This window comes from Diachasma alloeum, unplaced genomic scaffold (genome assembly GCF_001412515.2).
Source record: "Diachasma alloeum isolate Michigan unplaced genomic scaffold, Dall2.0 Dall_scaffold_00315, whole genome shotgun sequence".
In the NCBI taxonomy this organism is placed as follows: Eukaryota; Metazoa; Arthropoda; class Insecta; order Hymenoptera; family Braconidae; genus Diachasma; species Diachasma alloeum.
Window position 1 is genome coordinate 903,004 of NW_021680454.1, and position 18,529 is coordinate 921,532.

The 18,529-nt window shown below is 44.1% G+C and overlaps 4 protein-coding genes across 4 annotated transcripts; 3 read left to right on the top strand and 1 right to left on the bottom strand.

The window, feature by feature from the left end:
- Positions 1-21: 21 nt before the first annotated feature.
- Positions 22-2,482, top strand: LOC107039983 (multiple coagulation factor deficiency protein 2 homolog). Its single transcript, XM_015259869.2, has 6 exons — positions 22-177; positions 327-445; positions 1,151-1,219; positions 1,289-1,455; positions 1,525-1,673; positions 2,078-2,482. Exons 2-6 carry the CDS (start codon positions 338-340, stop codon positions 2,266-2,268), a joined length of 684 nt encoding a protein of 227 aa, XP_015115355.1. The 5' UTR covers positions 22-177; positions 327-337; the 3' UTR covers positions 2,269-2,482.
- An 890-nt stretch (positions 2,483-3,372) lies between these two features.
- LOC107039982 (DNA repair protein XRCC3) lies at positions 3,373-5,925 on the top strand. The gene is made up of 4 exons (XM_015259868.2): positions 3,373-3,638; positions 3,735-3,865; positions 4,196-4,408; positions 4,753-5,925. The coding sequence occupies exons 1-4, from the start codon at positions 3,431-3,433 to the stop codon at positions 4,963-4,965; spliced, it is 765 nt and encodes a 254-aa protein (XP_015115354.1). The 5' UTR covers positions 3,373-3,430; the 3' UTR covers positions 4,966-5,925.
- LOC107039981 (RNA pseudouridylate synthase domain-containing protein 1) lies at positions 4,689-7,050 on the bottom strand. The gene is made up of 4 exons (XM_015259867.2): positions 6,781-7,050; positions 6,460-6,703; positions 5,426-5,702; positions 4,689-5,172 (listed from the first exon to the last, which is right to left on the bottom strand). The coding sequence occupies exons 1-4, from the start codon at positions 6,883-6,885 to the stop codon at positions 5,022-5,024; spliced, it is 777 nt and encodes a 258-aa protein (XP_015115353.1). The 5' UTR covers positions 6,886-7,050; the 3' UTR covers positions 4,689-5,021.
- A 1,250-nt stretch (positions 7,051-8,300) lies between these two features.
- LOC107040054 (E3 SUMO-protein ligase RanBP2) lies at positions 8,301-18,335 on the top strand. Its single transcript, XM_015259972.1, has 4 exons — positions 8,301-8,518; positions 9,675-9,900; positions 10,127-10,303; positions 10,687-18,335. Exons 1-4 carry the CDS (start codon positions 8,447-8,449, stop codon positions 18,018-18,020), a joined length of 7,809 nt encoding a protein of 2,602 aa, XP_015115458.1. The 5' UTR covers positions 8,301-8,446; the 3' UTR covers positions 18,021-18,335.
- Positions 18,336-18,529: the final 194 nt, after the last annotated feature.

The window sequence follows — 18,529 nt, forward strand, 5'->3', positions numbered from 1 at the left end:
CCTGTCACGGACAAGAGAGAGGTCCACGTCACACACATACAACAAGACATTCGACTGGAACATAACCAAGCGTAAATACCGTGCACTGGCGGACGATTTTGACTCCTTCAATTGTGATTAATTCGAGGGATTCACACGTATGATAGATATCCCGAGGATTTCGTGACTGTTAATTGGGTAATTAAGGCCTTTTATCACTGATTAATGTGGGTTCGACACGTGCAGTCAGAGAGAAACGAAATTTCTCTGGCACTCGAAGCCAAAAGTACCTTGCGAACACTTTCGGATTTTATTCTCGTTTGCTGATTAATTTTCTTGGCTTTTAGAAAGCCACAAGATGATTTGGATCTTCTGGCTGTTTGTCGCTGGACCTTTTGGCTGGGATTCTGTCAGTGGACAGGGGCAGAGGGTCGCACCGGGTGTTCCACCTCAGCATTATCAACAGGTTTGAGGATAAATTGAACTAGACTAGATTCGCTGTTGTTGGAGGATGAAGGATTGTCTGACATTTTTTGATTTATTTTTTTTCGTCGACGTTTTTATCGCCTTGGCGAGGGGTTGGATGGTCGCCTGGGGGTTGAAACATGTGGATGGAGATTGGAGAATCCATATGGCGCCGTTAATGATCGCTCTGTTGTTTTCGATAGTTAATTAGTTGACAGCGACAGAGTGGAATTGAACGAATTTTTTTCTCGTTTTGAAGACGGTTTTTATGGGTTTAAGATGCGCTTTGATTTGTTTAAATCGAATTTGGAGGGATTTCGCGAGCCGATATGTTCACATTGACTGAGTAGAATTTTTTTTCATCCTGAAAGTATTTTTTTTGGGTTTGAAATGAGTTTTGATTTGTTTAAATCGTATTGTTTAGTCAGGAGATATTGATGATTTAAAGAAGTTTATTTTACGCCACTTTTTCTAGAGGAATGCTAAATAAAGGGATTTTAATAGCCAATAATTTGAAAACGATAGAGTGGAATTGAATGACTTATTTCTCATTTTGAAGGATTTAAAATGAATTAAAAGGAGTTTTAATCAAAATATTAATGATTTTACTTCACCTCCCTTCGAAATTTATTTATTTTTAACATAATCATACTCCCACATATGTCCAAAAATACTAAAAATGTCCTCAATTGTCATTTTATTCAAGCCACCACCACCACAGCAACAAGTTCATCATCAGCAAGTACCCCAGCAGCATCATCAGCCTCCCCAGCAGGTGAATAATAGCTCCAATTCCGATAAAATTGCCACTGATGATTTAATAATTAATTAAATGTCTTCGCAGTACCAACAGCCCCCAGTTCAGCACCAACAGGTACCCCATCAGCAGCAGGTACCTCATCAACAGCAAGTACCTCATCAACAGCAAGTACCTCATATACATGCGGGCCATCCCGATCATCATAACCCCCAGCAATTGCTCAACACAGCGAATATTGCTCAAGAGAAAGAGTGAGCACTTTATTTCCATTCCCTCGATATTTTGAAATTACTCAATTTTTTGTTTTCATTCGTTTCCAGACACATTGCAGAGCATTTCGAAGTGCCCATGGACACAGCTAAAATGACGGACCAGGAGTTACAGTTTCATTATTTCAAAATGCACGATGCCGACAACAACAACAAGCTCGATGGCTGTGAATTAATTAAATCCCTCATTCATTGGCATGGTAATTTAAAAAATCATCAGATTCCCCTTTCTCGACTGACGAAATCCCCCACAATTGCACAATAAAATTGCATTCAAGTTCTGATGTTTAAATGCAAATGCTGACCAGCGAATTTTCTTCATTATAGGAAATAAACTTAAAAAAAATGAAATGAAAACAAAGACATTAATCAAAATGGAATAAATGAGATAATTAAACAAGATTTATCTCATTTATCTTTCTTGTTTGAAAGAAAATTTCATATTAGTAAAACAAATTACTCATTAACAGTCGGATTTAAAAATCGAAAATTCATTTTCATGATTTTTTCATTTTATTTATTTCGAGATTTCCTGAAAAAAATTTCATAATTCTTCATAATCTTCATAATTTGACAATTTTCTTCATAATTTCTCTGTGAATAGAACAAGGTAATAAGGACCCAGCACACGGGGGTCACGAAGCGACAGCTGGTGACAAGATATTCACAGACGAAGAGTTAGTTGCACTCATAGATCCAATCCTCAAAATGGATGACACGACTCACGATGGCTACATCGACTATCCTGAGTTCATCCAGGCGCAGCAGAAAGCAAGTGCCAACAGTCAACAGTAGGAAAATTTCACCTTCAATTGAGAAAAAAGATCTACGAAAATCCAATCAATCCATTACGTTTTTGAGTCTCCTCTGTCTCATATTTCAACTCGTTATAAACTAATATAAATTATTCACGAGGAATGTTGGATTACAAATGAATGATGTAAATTTTCATGAATTTTGTACAAATTATTTTGTTAATAAAGGTGTAAAAGTTATATTCGTACCCACACGTGTATGAGAAACACCTATTTATTTATTTATTTATCTCTTTGGTGTTGCTAATGTTTTTCTTTGTTTTACACCTATGTAGTCCTCTTCTTAATAATTAGTTAACATCAGTTATATAAGATTTTTTCTATGTTCATTTTTCTGTTATCCTTTATTTTAACTCTGCTTTAAATCACGCACGAAAAAATTTAGTAGAAAAAACCTATCGAATTCGTTAGAAAATTCTATTGAATTTCTATCAAACTTTCTATTAGTTTTTGGCTGATTCTATTGAGATGTTCAATAGAACAAATCAACAGAATTCGATTTTTCTATATAACTTATTCTTTTCATATATTTTCTATAGAATTTCCTCGACTCAAATTTTCTGTTTTTTTATTCTATTTTTCTTTTCTTCTCATCAAGAAAATCAAATGAAAAAACTTGGAAAATTTGAGCCGAGGAAATTCTATAGAAAAATCACAATAGAATAAGTTGGATAGAAAAATTGAATTCTATTGACTTGTTCTACTGAATACTTTCTATTAAACATTTCAGTAGAATCGGCCAAAAACTAATAGAACAGTTCAATAGAAATTCAATAGAAATTTTCTAACGAATTCGATAGGTTTTTCTATTAAATTTTTTCGTCCGTGATTTGTTGAGCTTTGCGTCCCTTGAGACCCTAGAGTGACCCTTGTGACCCTTGTAAATACTAATATATATAAATATACAAAGAAAAAGCGCGAAGGGCTTTTTAACATTTTTTTTTAACACAAATCATGTCACACTCATTTCGAATAACCGATCGATGAATTTCACAACGAAATTTCAATGAACAGAACTCATTTTTTGGTCGATTGTACCGATGGAGCTTCCCCTCCACTGCCTCTAAGGAATCGCCATTTTTAAATAAGTCACTGGAATGTGCACTGTTCCCAGAAGAACAACAATTACTCATTAATCATTGATGAATTCTGCAACAACAGCAACAGAATTCCTGACAAAAGAGGATTATTTAACCACTGGATGTTCAAAGATCGACGGAATATTGAGGGGTGGAATTTCTAAGAGAGGAATAACACAGATTTATGGAGAAGCCGGCACCGGCAAAACTCAATTCGCCCTTCAACTTTGCTTAACAGCTCAAATATCTCCGGAAAGGGATAGCAGAAAAGGTGATGAACATCCCTTGAAATAAATTGATTTTACGCATATGAAAATGTTTAGGGGACAATGGGGTAAATGGACTTTTTATTTTTTTTCACTTCTAGGAGTTCTTTACATCTGCACAGAATCAGTATTTCCATCAAAACGCCTGCAAGAGCTCCTGAAAACCTCTCCAATTTCGAAGAAATACAAATCCACCAGTGATTTGATATTCGTCGAACATATATCCACAGTTGTACGTATTGACAAGAAAATTGTATTGGATTTCTGCTGAATTTTCAACTAGTTTTTTGAAAACTTTTCATTGAAAAATTCAGCAGCTTTTCTGCGTTTTTTTTTCAATCGAAATGTTCAATGGAAAATATTCTGCAGAAAAAATCAATAGAATTCGATTTTTTAAACAAATTGTTCGGCTTACATTTTCCATGTTTTTTTGTTCGATTTATTTTGAGAAAATAGGTGAAAAACAGAGTTGAAAAAATAGAAAATTCATGTCGAGGAATTCTCTATTGAGGTAGAAAGATAAAAGATTCATATTCCGCTGATTTTTCATCTTCTGTGACAGGGAGACCTGGAGAACTGCATTTTAACTCGAGTACCAGTATTTCTGGCTAACAATTCAATAGCCCTTCTTATCATCGACTCGATAGCTGCATCATATCGGGTGGAATACGAAGAAAACCAGTTGAAGAGTCGAGCCAAGAGCCTCAGGAGCATTGGACATGCATTGCATGGATTCTCCATGAATAATAACTTATGCGTTGTGTGCATAAATCAGGTAATAACATAAAAACTCTTTATTCAGTACAATTTCATTAATTTTCACATCAAATTCTCCAATTACTTCGTCTATTTTCCATTTTAAGTTCATAATTTACTCATTTTTATGCAAATAACAAGTTTTTTTTCTCAATTTTGATTCTAATTAATTTTTAAATTCAATCTAATGCTCTTTGCTTCATTAATTTATCAATTTCGAAATTTATTCATACACTTTTTTTATTCTTTCGAATTTTTAGTCGATTTTTTCGCAATTTATAATTGAAATTGATTTGTTGAATCAAATTAATTAATTTGTCTTGTAATTAATTTTTATAATTAATTCTTATTTTATAAAAAAAGGTATCTGCCAATATGGGAGCAGGGAAATCCCTCTGTCACGATAACAAGCCAGTATTAGGGGTCACCTGGGCCTGCCAAGTGACGAATTCAATTAATTTCTGCAGAGTTAATGATCAACGTCATATCCACGTCAGGGAGTCCTCGTATGTGCCTCGTGCATCACTCGCATTCGATATCACGCAGGCTGGAGTCTTCGGGTCGTCCATTTTATAACGAAATAATATTTATTGAGCAGTAGAGAGTCACCAAAGCGTAAGAAATACGTTTTCTCAGGGGAATAATTTGTCAATAGCTGAAAATGCGTCTTCGTCGATCCTCCTGAGGACTTCTGTGGGGCTCCACTCGTTTTTATCGTCCGACGTGTCGAAAGGATCTGATGTCTGGATGTCCAGATGGCCAAGGTCACTCTCCAAGATCAATCTGAATCATCAGGAGGGAATCAAATGAAAAAAATCTAAAAATCTGATGAAAATAATGAGGGAAGAGGTGAAATGAACTCATTCAAGTCTCGATATCTCTGGACCCAACGGTGCGATTTGGTCGAGTCTGCGCTCATTTTGAAGTTTGAAAAAATATCTTGAAAATGAAAAAAAAATTGTTGGAATTCACGCTGCCGATCGCGAGATATTGGAGATTGAAGGGGTCTAGGTTTCGATGAATTCAGTTTTTTCACCTGAACGAGTGGAGAAATGTTCGGTGGGGCTCGTGGTCCTGGCGATTGCTGTAGGTGTAATCCCCGATGATGGTGTGCCCTATGTGGGAACAGTGCACTCGCAGCTGGTGTCTACGTCCAGTCCCGGGGCGCAGGAGAACCTTCGTCGCAGGTTTTCCGTTTCTCAGGCCTTTTTCGAGCACTAGTATTGCTGTGACACAGTCTCGGGGGTTTTGGCAGTGGACTTGGTCGCTGGTGCACATTCTTTTGTTACCCAGGAGTTCTCGAATGTCTTCCCCTGGGAATGAATCCCATTTTTTTAATCTCAGTTGTGGAAAATCCTATTGAAATTCTATTGAAAATGTCTAGAAAAAACTATTTTATAGAAAAAATCAATAGAATTTTCTCTTTTCATTTGGACATTGTCAATAGAAATTCTTCGACATGAGATTTCCATTTTTTTTTCCTCTCTCTGTTTCTCTTCTTTCTTTTTCATTAAAAAATGGACCAAAAAAACTCAGAAAAAAATTGTAGATAGAAAATTGTAAAAGTAGCATTAAGGAAATAAAGTATTCTATTTTAACTCGTAAAATTTGAGCCCAGGAATTTATAAAAAATGGTGAATGTTAAGAAAGACGGCCTCACATGAATTTCATTTATCATTTATCAATCATTTATCATCATTTTATGTATCATTCATCTCTGTGTTGTCCGATTGTCTTTATATATGTCAGAATGTGCTGTTTTGGGCACTGCCAGCACAACCACATCCACATTGGTTGAATTCCAATAGAAATTCAATAGAATTTCTTAGAGAAAGGGCTAGGTCTTCCTGCTAAATTTTTTCGTAAGTTTTATTTCTAAAGACGGAGAATAGATCTGAAAATAAAATGAGGGATCTACCCTAAAAATTAGATACAGATCCCCACAAACCTATTTATTAAAAAACGCGAGGGGACGTTGTATAATTATAAATACAATTGAGATTCCTAAAATCCGTAGAAAAACCCTAGAATTCATCTCTGAAAATGATTTTCTCTCCCTGCAGAACCCACCAATGGCCTCTCTGACAACCAGAGAATCCTCTTCCACATGTCCATGAACCAGTGCCAGATAATACTTCCTGGCACATCTCTTCTCGAAGCTAGCCGAGGCAGCTCGAGCGGAATTTCGACAGAGAGCAACGCAAATCACCCCACTCGTGGCATAGTCCAATCTATGAACAAAATGAAACTCATGCTTCAGATCTGGGTTCACCAAGTGAGGAAACAGCCTCCTGATCTCCGTCTGCAGCGTGACCTGGATCAGAAGAAATCAATTTTAAAATAAAAAGACAAACGAAAGGTAAAAAAAAATCTGAGCGAGATGGTCAGTACTTTTGAAGCATCATTGCTGTTCACGACCATGTCGTAGGGCTTGTTTACCACCAGGTAATTCTCGTCTTGATGCAGAACAACAATTCCCCGGTTCTCCTCCATCATCTCTGGAGAACAGACAATTTCATGTTACATCACCACGTGGAGAGCACTTTTAAATTTGTTGTTCTTCTATTCTAAATGGCTTTATCCCCTCAACGTGCCCATTCTACTCTAGTAACGGAATCTGGGGTTTTCTACGGTTGGTGTCCCTGATAGAGTGACAATTTTCTCAAAATGGACTAACAGAATGGCAATAATTTTCCAAATTTTTTAACAAATTTCCTGCTGAAAGTTATCGATATTTTTACAAATTCAAGCACATTAATCTCCAGGACACGATGATGAAGATCAATGTGCTTTTGGTTCAAATATATCAGTAACTTTGAGCAGGAAATTTGTTTGAAAATTTCGAGGAAACGGTGGCTTTCTGTTATCCTTTAAATGTCGGTTTCAATTTTTAGTGCATTGGCAATAGTCCTGTAGAGGGAGGGGACTTCCTCAATCCCATAAAAAGTCGTCAACATCTTGGGAAACGTACTTGAGGGTAGTACAAGGGTGAAAAGTTAATTTTTTACGATTTTTACACAAAACAATTTTTTTTTTCAATATGAAAAATAAAAAAAAAACTATTTCTATTGAAGTATCTTTCTAGGGACTTCCTCAATCCCAGAAAAAATCGACAATCCCCTGGGAAACGTACTTGAGGGTAGTACAAGGGTGAAAACTTATTTTTTTGTGATTTTTACACGAAACAATTTTTTTTCAACTTTCGACTTTTCCCCTGAAAAAATACAAGATACGACACTTTGGCCCCAGGTGAAAATTAAAATTTTATTTCTGCATTTCTGGGGCCTCAGCGTGTTTCATTAGCGTCAGAATCGTTAGTAGATACAGAATCAACGTTCACTCGGCGAAAAACCGCTGGAATTAAATATTCAATATTTGTGGACTAAAAAAAAATATTTGTGGACTGAACATAATTTGCCTTACTATAATTTTCGTAGATATTTTTTCAAAACAGAACAAACCGGTAGGTTTGAATGTTAACTATAATATAGTACATTTCATCACAAGAATATCCCCACTAAAATATAGTATTATTATCACGATATTTTGCATCACAATGTGTGGAAAAGGGACGTAAAGTTACTTTTTCGCACAGTGCGATGGAAAAATGTTTAAATCTTCCAACCAGATAAAAAAAGAATTTTGAAAACCTCTTCTGATTCCCGCCAAAACCGTCCAACAATTTCCTCCCCCAAATATCGTGAAAATAAACAGAAGAATCACCGATTACTCATTCCCTCGGCATTAACTACCCAATTACACAATTAAAATTATGAAAAATCGTCGTAACCGCCAGGGAAATGTCCTTTTACGATTAATTTCTCGAAGATTCTCCCTCATATCTCCCCGCAATTGGCACCCCTGCACTAAAAAAAATGTCCGTCCCTCCATTACAGTTTGCAACGGGCAAAAGTCGGCGTTTGAAGCCAGTTTGAAGGAGAGTCGGCGAGTAAAACGGTTGCCGCAGTAATTGATTTGATAAAAATCGTTCGAAGAAGAGGCCAACGATACTCCAAGCAAACGCTAAATGATCCCTCGGAACAGGCAAAAGTGAAAAATGTTCAATTCGAAGAGTTCGGTGGATCGTCACGTCCAGGAGCTGTTTCGGAAGGTGACGGACGAGAAGGAGGTGAGGTTAACCCCTGGAAAATCAAACTTTCCACTCGATTACCCTCGCATTACCCCTCGAAAGCCGATTAATTCGCGCTGATCTGTGAATTTCCATTTTCCGAAAATCCCAGGGCCGATTTGACGCCTTCGGAGTTGGGGGGGTTTCTCTCTGATAACAATAGCACTTGATGCTCATGCCAACGCAATTTGGCGCCCGATTCTCTTTATATAAATCTCGGAACATGTGGAGCAATAAATAGGTCAGCGTGAGCATTTTTTTTTTTCGAGTGTTTGTCGGGGGTTTTTGGAGGTGATGTTGATGTTCGGGGCTGAAGGGATGGGATTTGAGGGATTTTCTTGGAGTTGTTGGGGTTTCAGCGTGGCACCGGCATTGGCACTATCCCTGACCCAGCAAGGTCATCAACTCTGTTGAGCTCTGGCTGTTGTTTACATTTTTTTTATTCTCGCAGTGTTGAGAGACTAGTATTCTTCGTGTGGGAGGTTTTAATTGGTAATAACTCGAGATCGGTAGAGTGAAATTCAACAATTTTTTTTTCGTTTTGAAGGTATTTTTTTGGGCTTGAAAATGAGCCCTGATTTTTTGAAATTGCTTCGTTTGGTCGGGGGATATTGGCGAATTACTGAGGGGAATTCCAGTGGCATTAGATGGGGGTCTTTAGGAATATTGATATTTCTCGTGGAGTTTTTCGTTTCGTTATCGTTGGAATTAAAATACTGAGAATCATCTGGAAAATTCACAGCTCTGGAGATAATTGACATTTTAATTTCGACGATTTTTGCTATTAATGTTTTTCTATTTCCGCAAATTTTTTAATTTTTAAAGATATTTTTTTAGATTTAAAAATGAGACCTGATTTATTTGAATCCCTTCGTTCCATCAGGAATTTACCTCATTATTACTTATTTAAAATAGCCAGGTAGAAAATAAAATCAAATAAATCTAAAAAATATCAATTAATAAACGATTATTGTCTGAATGATTTTCTCCCGCATCGTTTCAACATTTTTCCTCATCAAAATAAAAAATACTTCAAGACATCTCCATATTTCATGAATATTATAGCCAATTTACAGCTAATAGGTCTAGCTAATTTTGTAAATGAATTTATAATTCCCAATATAATGAAAAAAAATCTCAATATTCTCCATTGCAGCGTAATCTTCGATGCTACAACATTGCGAAGCTTTATTACCAAGTGGGCGATTACGAATCGGCCCGGAGATACGTCTCCAGTTATCTAGAAGTGAAGAGCGAGTCAAGTGGGGCTCACAAGCTGCTCGGTCAGATCTACGAGGCCCTGGGGCAGAAGGAGGCAGCCCTCGCTCAATTCAAACAGTCGCTGGAGCTCGAGGCTCGTCAGGATGATCTCGTACTGAAAGGTAAATCGACATAAATAATAAAAATATGAACTAATTGGCTTGAACAGTCAAAATAAATGCATACGTTAAAATATATAATGTCAAAACATCTTTGCCATCAACTTGCAACTGCAAAAAGCAGAATTTAGTGTCTAGATTTTAATTTCCAATATATTCCATTCAATTTGGCACATTGAGATTGTCGTTTTCAATCAGTATAATTTCAATTTCTAATTTTTATGCGCAGTCTGTGAATTATTAACTGACATGGACATCGGCCTGGACGTCAACAGGATGAAGTACTGGGTGGACAGAGCGAGTGAGAAATTCTCCCACAATCCAGTTGTTTTCCAATTGAAAGAGAAGATGCTGATGGCTGACAGGCCCAACGGAACTGATGGAGATCTGGAAGCCCTCATTGCCTGTAAGTATTCCCAACGAATAATTATCATTCAAGATATTTACTCGATCGTTTAGTTAAACTTTCATTTCAATGTATTTTATTTCATTTCATTTTCATAACTTGTGCATATTAATTAAAACAGTATAAATTAAATATTATTACTTAATTTACTTTTGTAATACCTTATAAACATCTCCGGGGATGGAATGGAAATAATTATCATATTCTGGTGAAAGCTCAAGGGTTGTCTTGGTTTGATGTTGCTAGTTGTCACCTAGACGTCATTTTTTCCTAATTCTAGTGGAATTTAAGGGGTTCTGCCCAATGAATTTGAGAAAAAAATATAAAAACACCATAATTCAGCCATGAAATCATCAATTTAACCCCTTTACTTGACCCCAAAGCTGAGCTGTCAGCCCGTCCCTCGGACGTCAACCTCCGAGTGAAACTCCTGAACCACTACCTCTCAAAGAACCGCCTGGACGAGGCCTACAAGCACGCCCTGGAGGTGGAATCGACGTACGTCCACCGAGACAGTCTCGTCTGGTACGAGACCCTCTGCACAGTCTTCACGAGATTCAAGGAGCAACGCCAGCCAAAATCCCTGTTCTGGATCCCCTACATCTCGTCCCTCGAGCGTTACGCAGCCTTGGCCCTGAAGGAGCATGGAACGACTGTGAAAACAACCCAGGAGTCAGCGTCGGCTGTCTTCAACCTCGACCAGGCCCTCACCCTGGCGAAACTCCAGAACTTCCAGACAAGCGCCTCGTTCATCGACCAGATGTTCACCCACATGTTCGGACAACTGAATTATCACATGGCATCTCTCCTAATTCGTCGAACGAAACGAGAGCAGGGCAGTTGGAACGAGACAGGGCGTCTCTGCAGTCCCCTCCTGCTGACAGCAATTCACTCTCCCCCCCTGGACCACACGGGGCCCTCGATAGTTTCAATGAAGGACCCCAGCAAGACCCTGGCCCACATCTGGCATCGAGAGGGGGCCTATCGTGTCTCCCAAGCCTCACACGTCCTCCAGGACTACTCCAGAGAGGACTCCAAACGTCTTCTCGACAAAGTCGACAAGTTCTGCATAGGTTCCTGGAGGGAGCGCATCTACCAGCGTATATTCACGTCGAACCCCCACACAGCAATGATGTCGACCTCCTACTTCGCCAACAACAACTCCTCACCCCCGCCCCTCCGTCTCCTGCCCCCATCAGACGTCAAAAGATGGGACGAGGTATCCGAGGAGGTCCACCCCTCGTCCCTGCACCACCACGTGTGGCTGGGCCTGGCCAACAAGCCCCACCCCCGCAGAAACATGGAGCTGACAGTGCCCTACCCCAACCAGACCTGCCACATCTTCCCAGACCTCCAGTTGTCAGCTTACAACCTGAGCCAAGCAGCCCCAGACAGCCTGGGACGCCTGGACATCGACGCCTTCCTCAACGCCACGATCCTCTGCTCATCGATAATCGTCCAGGAGCAGCAGAAGAGTGGCTTTCTGAACAGAGATCGAATGCCAACACTGCCAGCAGACACCACGAATTTACTGTGCACTGGGAATCAGGAGAAATGGTGGACATCAGCCTGGCGAATGTACAAGAAGCCTGACAGCATCTCCGGTGATCTGATGGAGCTTCGTCAGGAGATCCAGAGGGGCCTGGAGGTGATCAGATGCATCGGAAATCACGGACTCCACGTCAACATAATCATCCACCTGGCGAGAATGTTCCAGCATCGAGTCAAGGAGCTGCAGACGAAGGACAAGTCCCATCCGGACATTCCCATGCTGGAGGCCAGATCGGAGCTGTACTGGGAGACAGGAGTGCCCCTGGTGGAGCGTCTCATCAACAACCAGACGATACGCACCACCAGCTCCAAGATCTTCGACTATCAGGGAAAGGAGATGAGCAATTTGGAGCTGAGTAATGCCCTCGAGGAGGGGAGACTCGTTGTGGCAAGGAGATTGCTGCGTGATAAGCGTCACGAGCAGGCGATGGACGTTCTGCAGGCCCTCAAGTGCCCTGAGGCGTCTTACCTGCAGGCGGAAATCTACAAGACCCTGGCGGACGAGCTGATTGGATCCCTCCCCAAGGAGAGTTTGACATCGGCAATCAGATCTCAACACGTGGTCCTTCTGGGCAAAGCCAGGGACTGCTACTACCTCACACTGGACAGGCTGAGATCACCAGGAGTGAATCCTCATCATCCCCTCAACTCAGAGCTGGGCACCAAGATCTCGAGCATCGAGAACGACCTCAAGAGGATCGATCCAGACTTGCACAGAAATGATTTAAATAGAAACGACTGTGACGCACTGTCAGAGGACAGCTACTCCTCGGCGCAGAGTGGAGCTGACCAGCCGATAATGAATTCCCTGAACCAAGGGGTCACCATCAACACCCCCCAGAGGCACAGCCAGAGGACCCCAAAGCAGTCCAGCACACCTAGACACCAGCACCACGACATCCTGGAGCATTCACGCTCGAGAATTCAGTTGGAGGCTCGTCCCAGCCCCGAGAGACTCGACGCCCAGATCAGGCAGCTGGTGTACGCCAAGGATCACGTGTCCCAGACGATTCTCGAGCAGAACAAGTCCATACTGGAGAGCATGAAGAACCTTGTGGACTCGAATAAACAGGTGAGGGAAATGATCGAGGAGTTGAAACGAGAGTTCTCGGAATTTCGTAAGGAGAGCCACAGCAGTCAGAAGAGAACGACAAGATCGACGAACCCTGAGGATGACTATTACGCCGGGGAGGACGACTACTCAGAGATGAATTATACTCAGCCTGTGGGGGGTATCCCAGCAGCTGGTCCAGTGCCTCCACTGACGCCCCACCAGATCCCAGGGAATTTATTCGCCAACCAGAGGCATTATTCCCCACTGGTGTACCCAACACCTGGCCTGCCAGGCTACTACCAGGGCGGACTACCCTTCAACGACCAGAGTCATCACCTCCCCAACATCTACCCCAGCGTCTACCCAATGGGATCGTACCCTCGGCCCCCAGTGGATCAGGGCCTGGGGATGCAGCCGGGAATGTTCCAGCAGGGACTCTTTCAGAATCGCCTGATGGACATCGTCTCCCCCCAGACTGTGCAGGGCCCTCCCCTCACCATGCAGCTCCAAAATCTCGATCTGTCGAGGGCTGATACTGTCCCCCAGCCACCCCAGCAGTTCCCAGTCATCAAGGACGCCCCTGTGAACAAGGCACCTCCATCTAACGTCGTCATCACCACGTCAGACACCCTTCCAACAACAGCACCAACAGTTCAACCAATTCTCAGTGTCAACATTCCACCGCAGCACAGGAACGTCGGTGCCGCCAGCATCTCGACACTGGCCAGCGGTGGCAATCAGTCAATTCCCCACAACTACCAGATCTCCATGCCCTCGCACGCCAACATCCCCACGACAGTCAATCTCCCACCGCTTGCAGCATCAGTTACCAATACGATAGCAGCTGTTACCATGCAGGAGAAGTCCAAGAACACGAGTATCTTGTCAACAGGCTCGCACAATTCGTCCATCGAAGCTGTTGAAGTTGAGCACGATCCCATTCCCGATTTTCAGCCAGTGATTCCCCTTCCTGCTGAGGTGAAGGTCACCACTGGAGAGGAGAACGAGGACACATTGTTCGTGGCACGTGCCAAATTATTCAGATTCGTCGAGAAGGAGTGGAAGGAGCGAGGTGTTGGCAACGTCAAACTCCTGAAGAATAATGAGGGAAAGGTGAGACTGCTGATGAGGCGTGATCAGGTCCTCAAGATCTGTGCTAATCACATGCTGACGCCTGAGATGGAGCTCTCCCAGATGCCCAACAACGACAGGGCGTGGATGTGGGTGGCCAATGACTTTGCTGATGAGGAGGTCAGGCTGGAGAAGCTCTGTATCAAGTTCAAAACCACTGAGGATGCTGAGGACTTCAAGAAGAGCTTCGACAGTGCCAGGGCAAGCATGACGACGGTGCCGGTGAAGCCAGTGGCTCCAGTTGTCGTCGGTGGGTTCTCCTTCACGAAGACACCAGTTATCCAGCAAACACCTGCTGAGGAGGCCAAGACCCCCAAGCAGAGTGAGCAAGCCAAGCCCAGTCCCTTCGCTGGGTTCTCCTTCACCAAGTCCCAGTCACCCTCGACTCCCACTGGATTTTCCTTCGGTAAGAGCGACGCTAAGCCATCACCCATGGTGTCCAGTTCGTCGAAGCCAGAGCTCTCCGAAGTCCCTGGGCAGATGAACGAGGAGGACGAGGCCATTCTCTTTGATAAACCAGCTGTTCTCCTTCGAAACAGTGGAGACGGCCAGTGGAAGGAGCGAGGTGCCGGCCCCCTGTACCTCCTCCTGGACCCCAAGACTGGAAATCTGAGGATTCTGATGAAGAAGTCTGAGAAGTCGAAGGTCACGTTCCCCGGAAGCATCTCCCTGGGGCCAATGCCAGGAAATCCAAACGCCGTTACCTGGACATCCCAAGAGCCTTCGAAAACAGGAAAGCAGGAGAGCTACTCTCTGTCGTTCCCAGACATCAGCGACACCTCTCGTTTCAGGGACGTCATGTCGAGCCTCCAGAAGATAATGTCCGACAACAGGATTCCCCCCCAGAACATCACTCGCGTCGACAAAACCGTGAAGGTCAGTCTCCAGAAGGTCCAGCAGTCATTGTCAGAGATGTTCAAGCCAGCTGCTGGCTCCTGGGAGTGCAGCTCGTGCTACACGAGGAACAGTTCAACAGCCTCGAGCTGCATAGCCTGCGCTGCACCATCAGGAAAAGCCGACAAGCCTGAGCCATCATCAGTCCCATTATCTGAATTATTCAAGCCAGCACCTGATTCCTGGGAGTGCAAGAGCTGTTACACGAGGAATACGAAGTCCAATCAGTACTGCGTGGCGTGTGACGCCCCCAGTGACCCCTCGCTACCGCCGAAGGCACAAACCGGTGGATTTGGACTGACTCCAAGTGCATCAGCTCCAACATTCATCTTTGGACTGCCTCCAGTCAAGGATAAGAAGGAGACAGGGGCCTCGCCTGGCTTCCAGTTCGGTGGAGCCCCTGGTTTCACCTTCGAACCCCCAAAGACAGACGACAAGACCTCCACCGAGGCCAAGGGCTTCCCAACATTCCAGTCCAAAGCCCAGGACTTTGTCTTTGGCATCCAGAGCACCGAAACCCCACCCAAAGGCTCATTCACCTTCGGATCGCCAGGCAAATCCTTTGACTTTCAGTTCCCAGCGAAGTCACCAGTCAAGTCCCCTGGGGGTGACGTGAGTGAGGACGAGGTGCCAGAGAGCGAGGACGTCTACTTTGCCCCAGTGATTCCACTCCCCGAGAAGATCGAGGTGAAGACAGGTGAGGAGAACGAGGAGATACTGTACACACATCGTGCCAAGCTCTTCAGATTCGATGGAAATGCGAAGGAGTGGAAGGAGCGAGGGCTGGGTGACATCAAACTGCTGAAGCACAACGAGAGCCACAAGCTGAGGCTGGTGATGAGGCGAGAGCAGACACTCAAGCTGTGCCTGAATCACCTGGTGCCAGGTGATCTCGAGCTGACGGCCAAGGACGACAGGACGTGGATGTGGAATGCTGCTGATTACAGTGACAATGAGATTGAGTACGTCCAGTTGGCCTGTCGATTCAAGACCTCAGACATCGCCGAGCAGTTTAAGATTGCTGTGGAGGAGGCTGTGACTGCGGAAAGAAAGAGTGAAGAGTCACAGAGGACTTCAAAGTCGTCTAGTGTGGGGTCAGCCCAGGACATCCAGGTGGTGTACGAGCTGAAGGTCACTGAGGAGGAGAAGGACGCAGCGCTGAAGCTCCAGTTGCCCGAGAATTTCTACGCTTACAAGCAGAAGGAGGACTGCCCTGGGTGCCTTGGTTGCCAGGAGCCTGATGTGCCTCTCTTCGAGGCCCAGAGGAAAACGGAATCCAAGGAGGCCAAGGTGGAGGAGGCCCCTGAAGCCCCTGAAACTCCAATAACGATCAAGCTGGCCCCACCCAAGCTCACTCCCCCCCAGGCCCCGACGCCCTTCGGAGGCTTCCAGAAGTCCCTCTTCAACTCCACTGGAGCAGCTCCAACGATCTTCGATAATCAGACTGATAAACCTGGGGACAAGAAGCCTGAATTCGTCTTCGGACAGAAGAGTGATCCCGAGTGTTCTCTCAAGAGTCCTCTCGGAGACGTCAGTGTCTGCAGCCCAGAGGCCAAACCCCAAACCATAAACTTTGGTAAACCCAGTTTCGGGGAGGCAGCAACGATCTTCGGTTCAACAGTTCAATCGAAGAACATGTTCGGTGGGAAGCCTGAGGTCACCGGATTCCCCCAGGAGTCACCAGTCTTCGGAGCTGCCTCCAAGGACTCCCCAGCGTCCTTCGGTAGTCTCTCTGAATCAAACTCGACGTTGGGTGGTACAAACTCAGCATCAGTGACTCCTTCCGAGACGGGTAAAGTCCTCGGGTCTGACAATCCCTTCGGCTCGAAGCTGAGCTTCGGGAGTCTGATAAACTCCAACACATCGACCCCCTCGGTGAACCTGTTTGGCACTCCGAAGCCCCCGGAGAAGATTCCAGATATGAATTCGGAGAAAATTCAAGATAAGAACGAGCTGAATTTCCTGAAGGTTGACAATGTCGTGACATTCGGTGCACTGGCAGCCACTGCCACTGAGAACGCCTTCAAGAAGGACCCCCACTTCTCCTTCGCTGGGGCTGGACAGTCAGTCTTCGGGTCGAAGACTCCGAACTCGAGTATAGCAGTGTCCAGTGCCAACAGCAGTCTCTCCAGTGTCGATCAGAAGAAGAAGGTCGAGGAGGAGGAGGAGGAGGAGCCCGGGAACGACGGGCAGGAGTACGATCCTCACTACGAGCCCATCATCCCCCTGCCGGACGCGGTCGAGGTGAGGACCGGTGAGGAGGAGGAGGAGAAGATCTTCGGGCAGAGGGCGAAGCTGTACAGATACGAGTCCGAGACGAAGGAGTGGAAGGAGCGGGGTGTGGGGGAGATGAAGGTCCTGCATCACGCTGGACACGGGACGTACCGCTTGCTTCTTCGTCGTGAGCAGGTGCACAAGGTCGTTTGCAATCTCCTGATCACTCCCGAGCTGGAGATGAGGGCGCTGAACACGTCAGATCGTGCGTGGGTGTGGGCGGGGATGAATTTCGCTGAGGACACGGGAGCTGTGGAGGAGCTAGCTGTGAGGTTCAAGAATCCTGAGCTCGCTGGGCAGTTCAAGGAGGCCGTGGAGAAGGCGCAGGAGGACCTGAGGGCCAGGGGCGTAGGGCAGCCGCAAGTCGTTGAGGATGAGGATGAGGGGGACGAGGGGGAGGACGACGAGGACATCCACTCGTTGATGTACGAGAATGAGGCGACCCTCTTGTTCTTGGAGGAGGGGAGCCCTGAGTGGAAGAGCGTGGGGCTCGGCCAGGTGAAGATGGTTTACGACTCTGAGATCTTCGGGGCCAGGATCATCTTCGAGACGATGCCTGGTCATGTAGTTTGCAGCTCTCTCATCAGCATGGAGACTCAGGTGGAGATCGTGGGTGACACCTGCACGTGGACTGCCATCGATGACGCCTTTGAGCCGGCCACGAGGAGGTCTTACAGACTGATTTTCGTGAGTGAGGATGAGGCTCAAGACTTTGGGGCGAATTTTAGGGACGGCCAGGAGTGCGCCAGGCAGGCTGGGATCAGCGAGTCTGCGTACTATGAGGAGAACGATGAGAATGATGAGGAGGAGTGATGGGGGATCAATCACTAGGTAATTTTTATTGATTAATGATACGGTTAGGACGAGTATTTTTAGGGATTTGGGGTTGATGTTATGATTGGTGAATTCGGATTTTTGATTCGTTGGAGGATGGGGGATGGGGAGGAAGTAATTTTCATGAGGTTTATTTTTATTTCTTTTGTATTGTGAGGATGACGGGCGGTCTATGATTATTAATTCTTCGGTAATTCGTCACAGTGAAGTTCAGTGGAGCTATGAAGAAATGGAGAGATTTGAAAATTGAAGAATCTATTTAGGAGATTGTAACAGATGAAATAAAGGATTATAAATCAGTGGAATTGTGTATTAAACTTTTATTACTCATCTCTTAGTATTAATCTTTTATTATTGCAGCTTCTTTCATTGTGAAATTTGCTGCGAATTTCCGATGACAGTTGAAAACGAAATTCTCCTCGCAGTTTCCCAAATTTTCTTTCACAGTTTGCATAATTCCTCGAGATATTTTAAGCTCTTCTCCCACA

Excerpts from the sequence above, each read along its gene's own strand:
- LOC107039981 (XM_015259867.2), bottom strand. The coding sequence starts at position 6,885 with ATGATGGAGGAGAACCGGGGAATTGTTGTTCTGCATCAAGACGAGAAT. Across the intron at positions 6,704-6,780 it reads ACAGCAATGATGCTTCAAAA|GTCACGCTGCAGACGGAGAT; the intron begins GTACTGACCATC and ends CTTCTGATCCAG. Across the intron at positions 5,703-6,459 it reads GGTTGTCAGAGAGGCCATTG|GGGAAGACATTCGAGAACTC; the intron begins GTGGGTTCTGCA and ends ATTCATTCCCAG.
- LOC107039983 (XM_015259869.2), top strand. The coding sequence starts at position 338 with ATGATTTGGATCTTCTGGCTGTTTGTCGCTGGACCTTTTGGCTGGGAT. Across the intron at positions 446-1,150 it reads CACCTCAGCATTATCAACAG|CCACCACCACCACAGCAACA; the intron begins GTTTGAGGATAA and ends ATTTTATTCAAG. Across the intron at positions 1,220-1,288 it reads ATCATCAGCCTCCCCAGCAG|TACCAACAGCCCCCAGTTCA; the intron begins GTGAATAATAGC and ends ATGTCTTCGCAG.
- LOC107040054 (XM_015259972.1), top strand. The coding sequence starts at position 8,447 with ATGTTCAATTCGAAGAGTTCGGTGGATCGTCACGTCCAGGAGCTGTTT. Across the intron at positions 9,901-10,126 it reads GGATGATCTCGTACTGAAAG|TCTGTGAATTATTAACTGAC; the intron begins GTAAATCGACAT and ends TTTTATGCGCAG. Across the intron at positions 10,304-10,686 it reads TCTGGAAGCCCTCATTGCCT|CTGAGCTGTCAGCCCGTCCC; the intron begins GTAAGTATTCCC and ends TTGACCCCAAAG.
- LOC107039982 (XM_015259868.2), top strand. The coding sequence starts at position 3,431 with ATGAATTCTGCAACAACAGCAACAGAATTCCTGACAAAAGAGGATTAT. Across the intron at positions 3,866-4,195 it reads TCGAACATATATCCACAGTT|GGAGACCTGGAGAACTGCAT; the intron begins GTACGTATTGAC and ends CTTCTGTGACAG. Across the intron at positions 4,409-4,752 it reads GCGTTGTGTGCATAAATCAG|GTATCTGCCAATATGGGAGC; the intron begins GTAATAACATAA and ends TTATAAAAAAAG.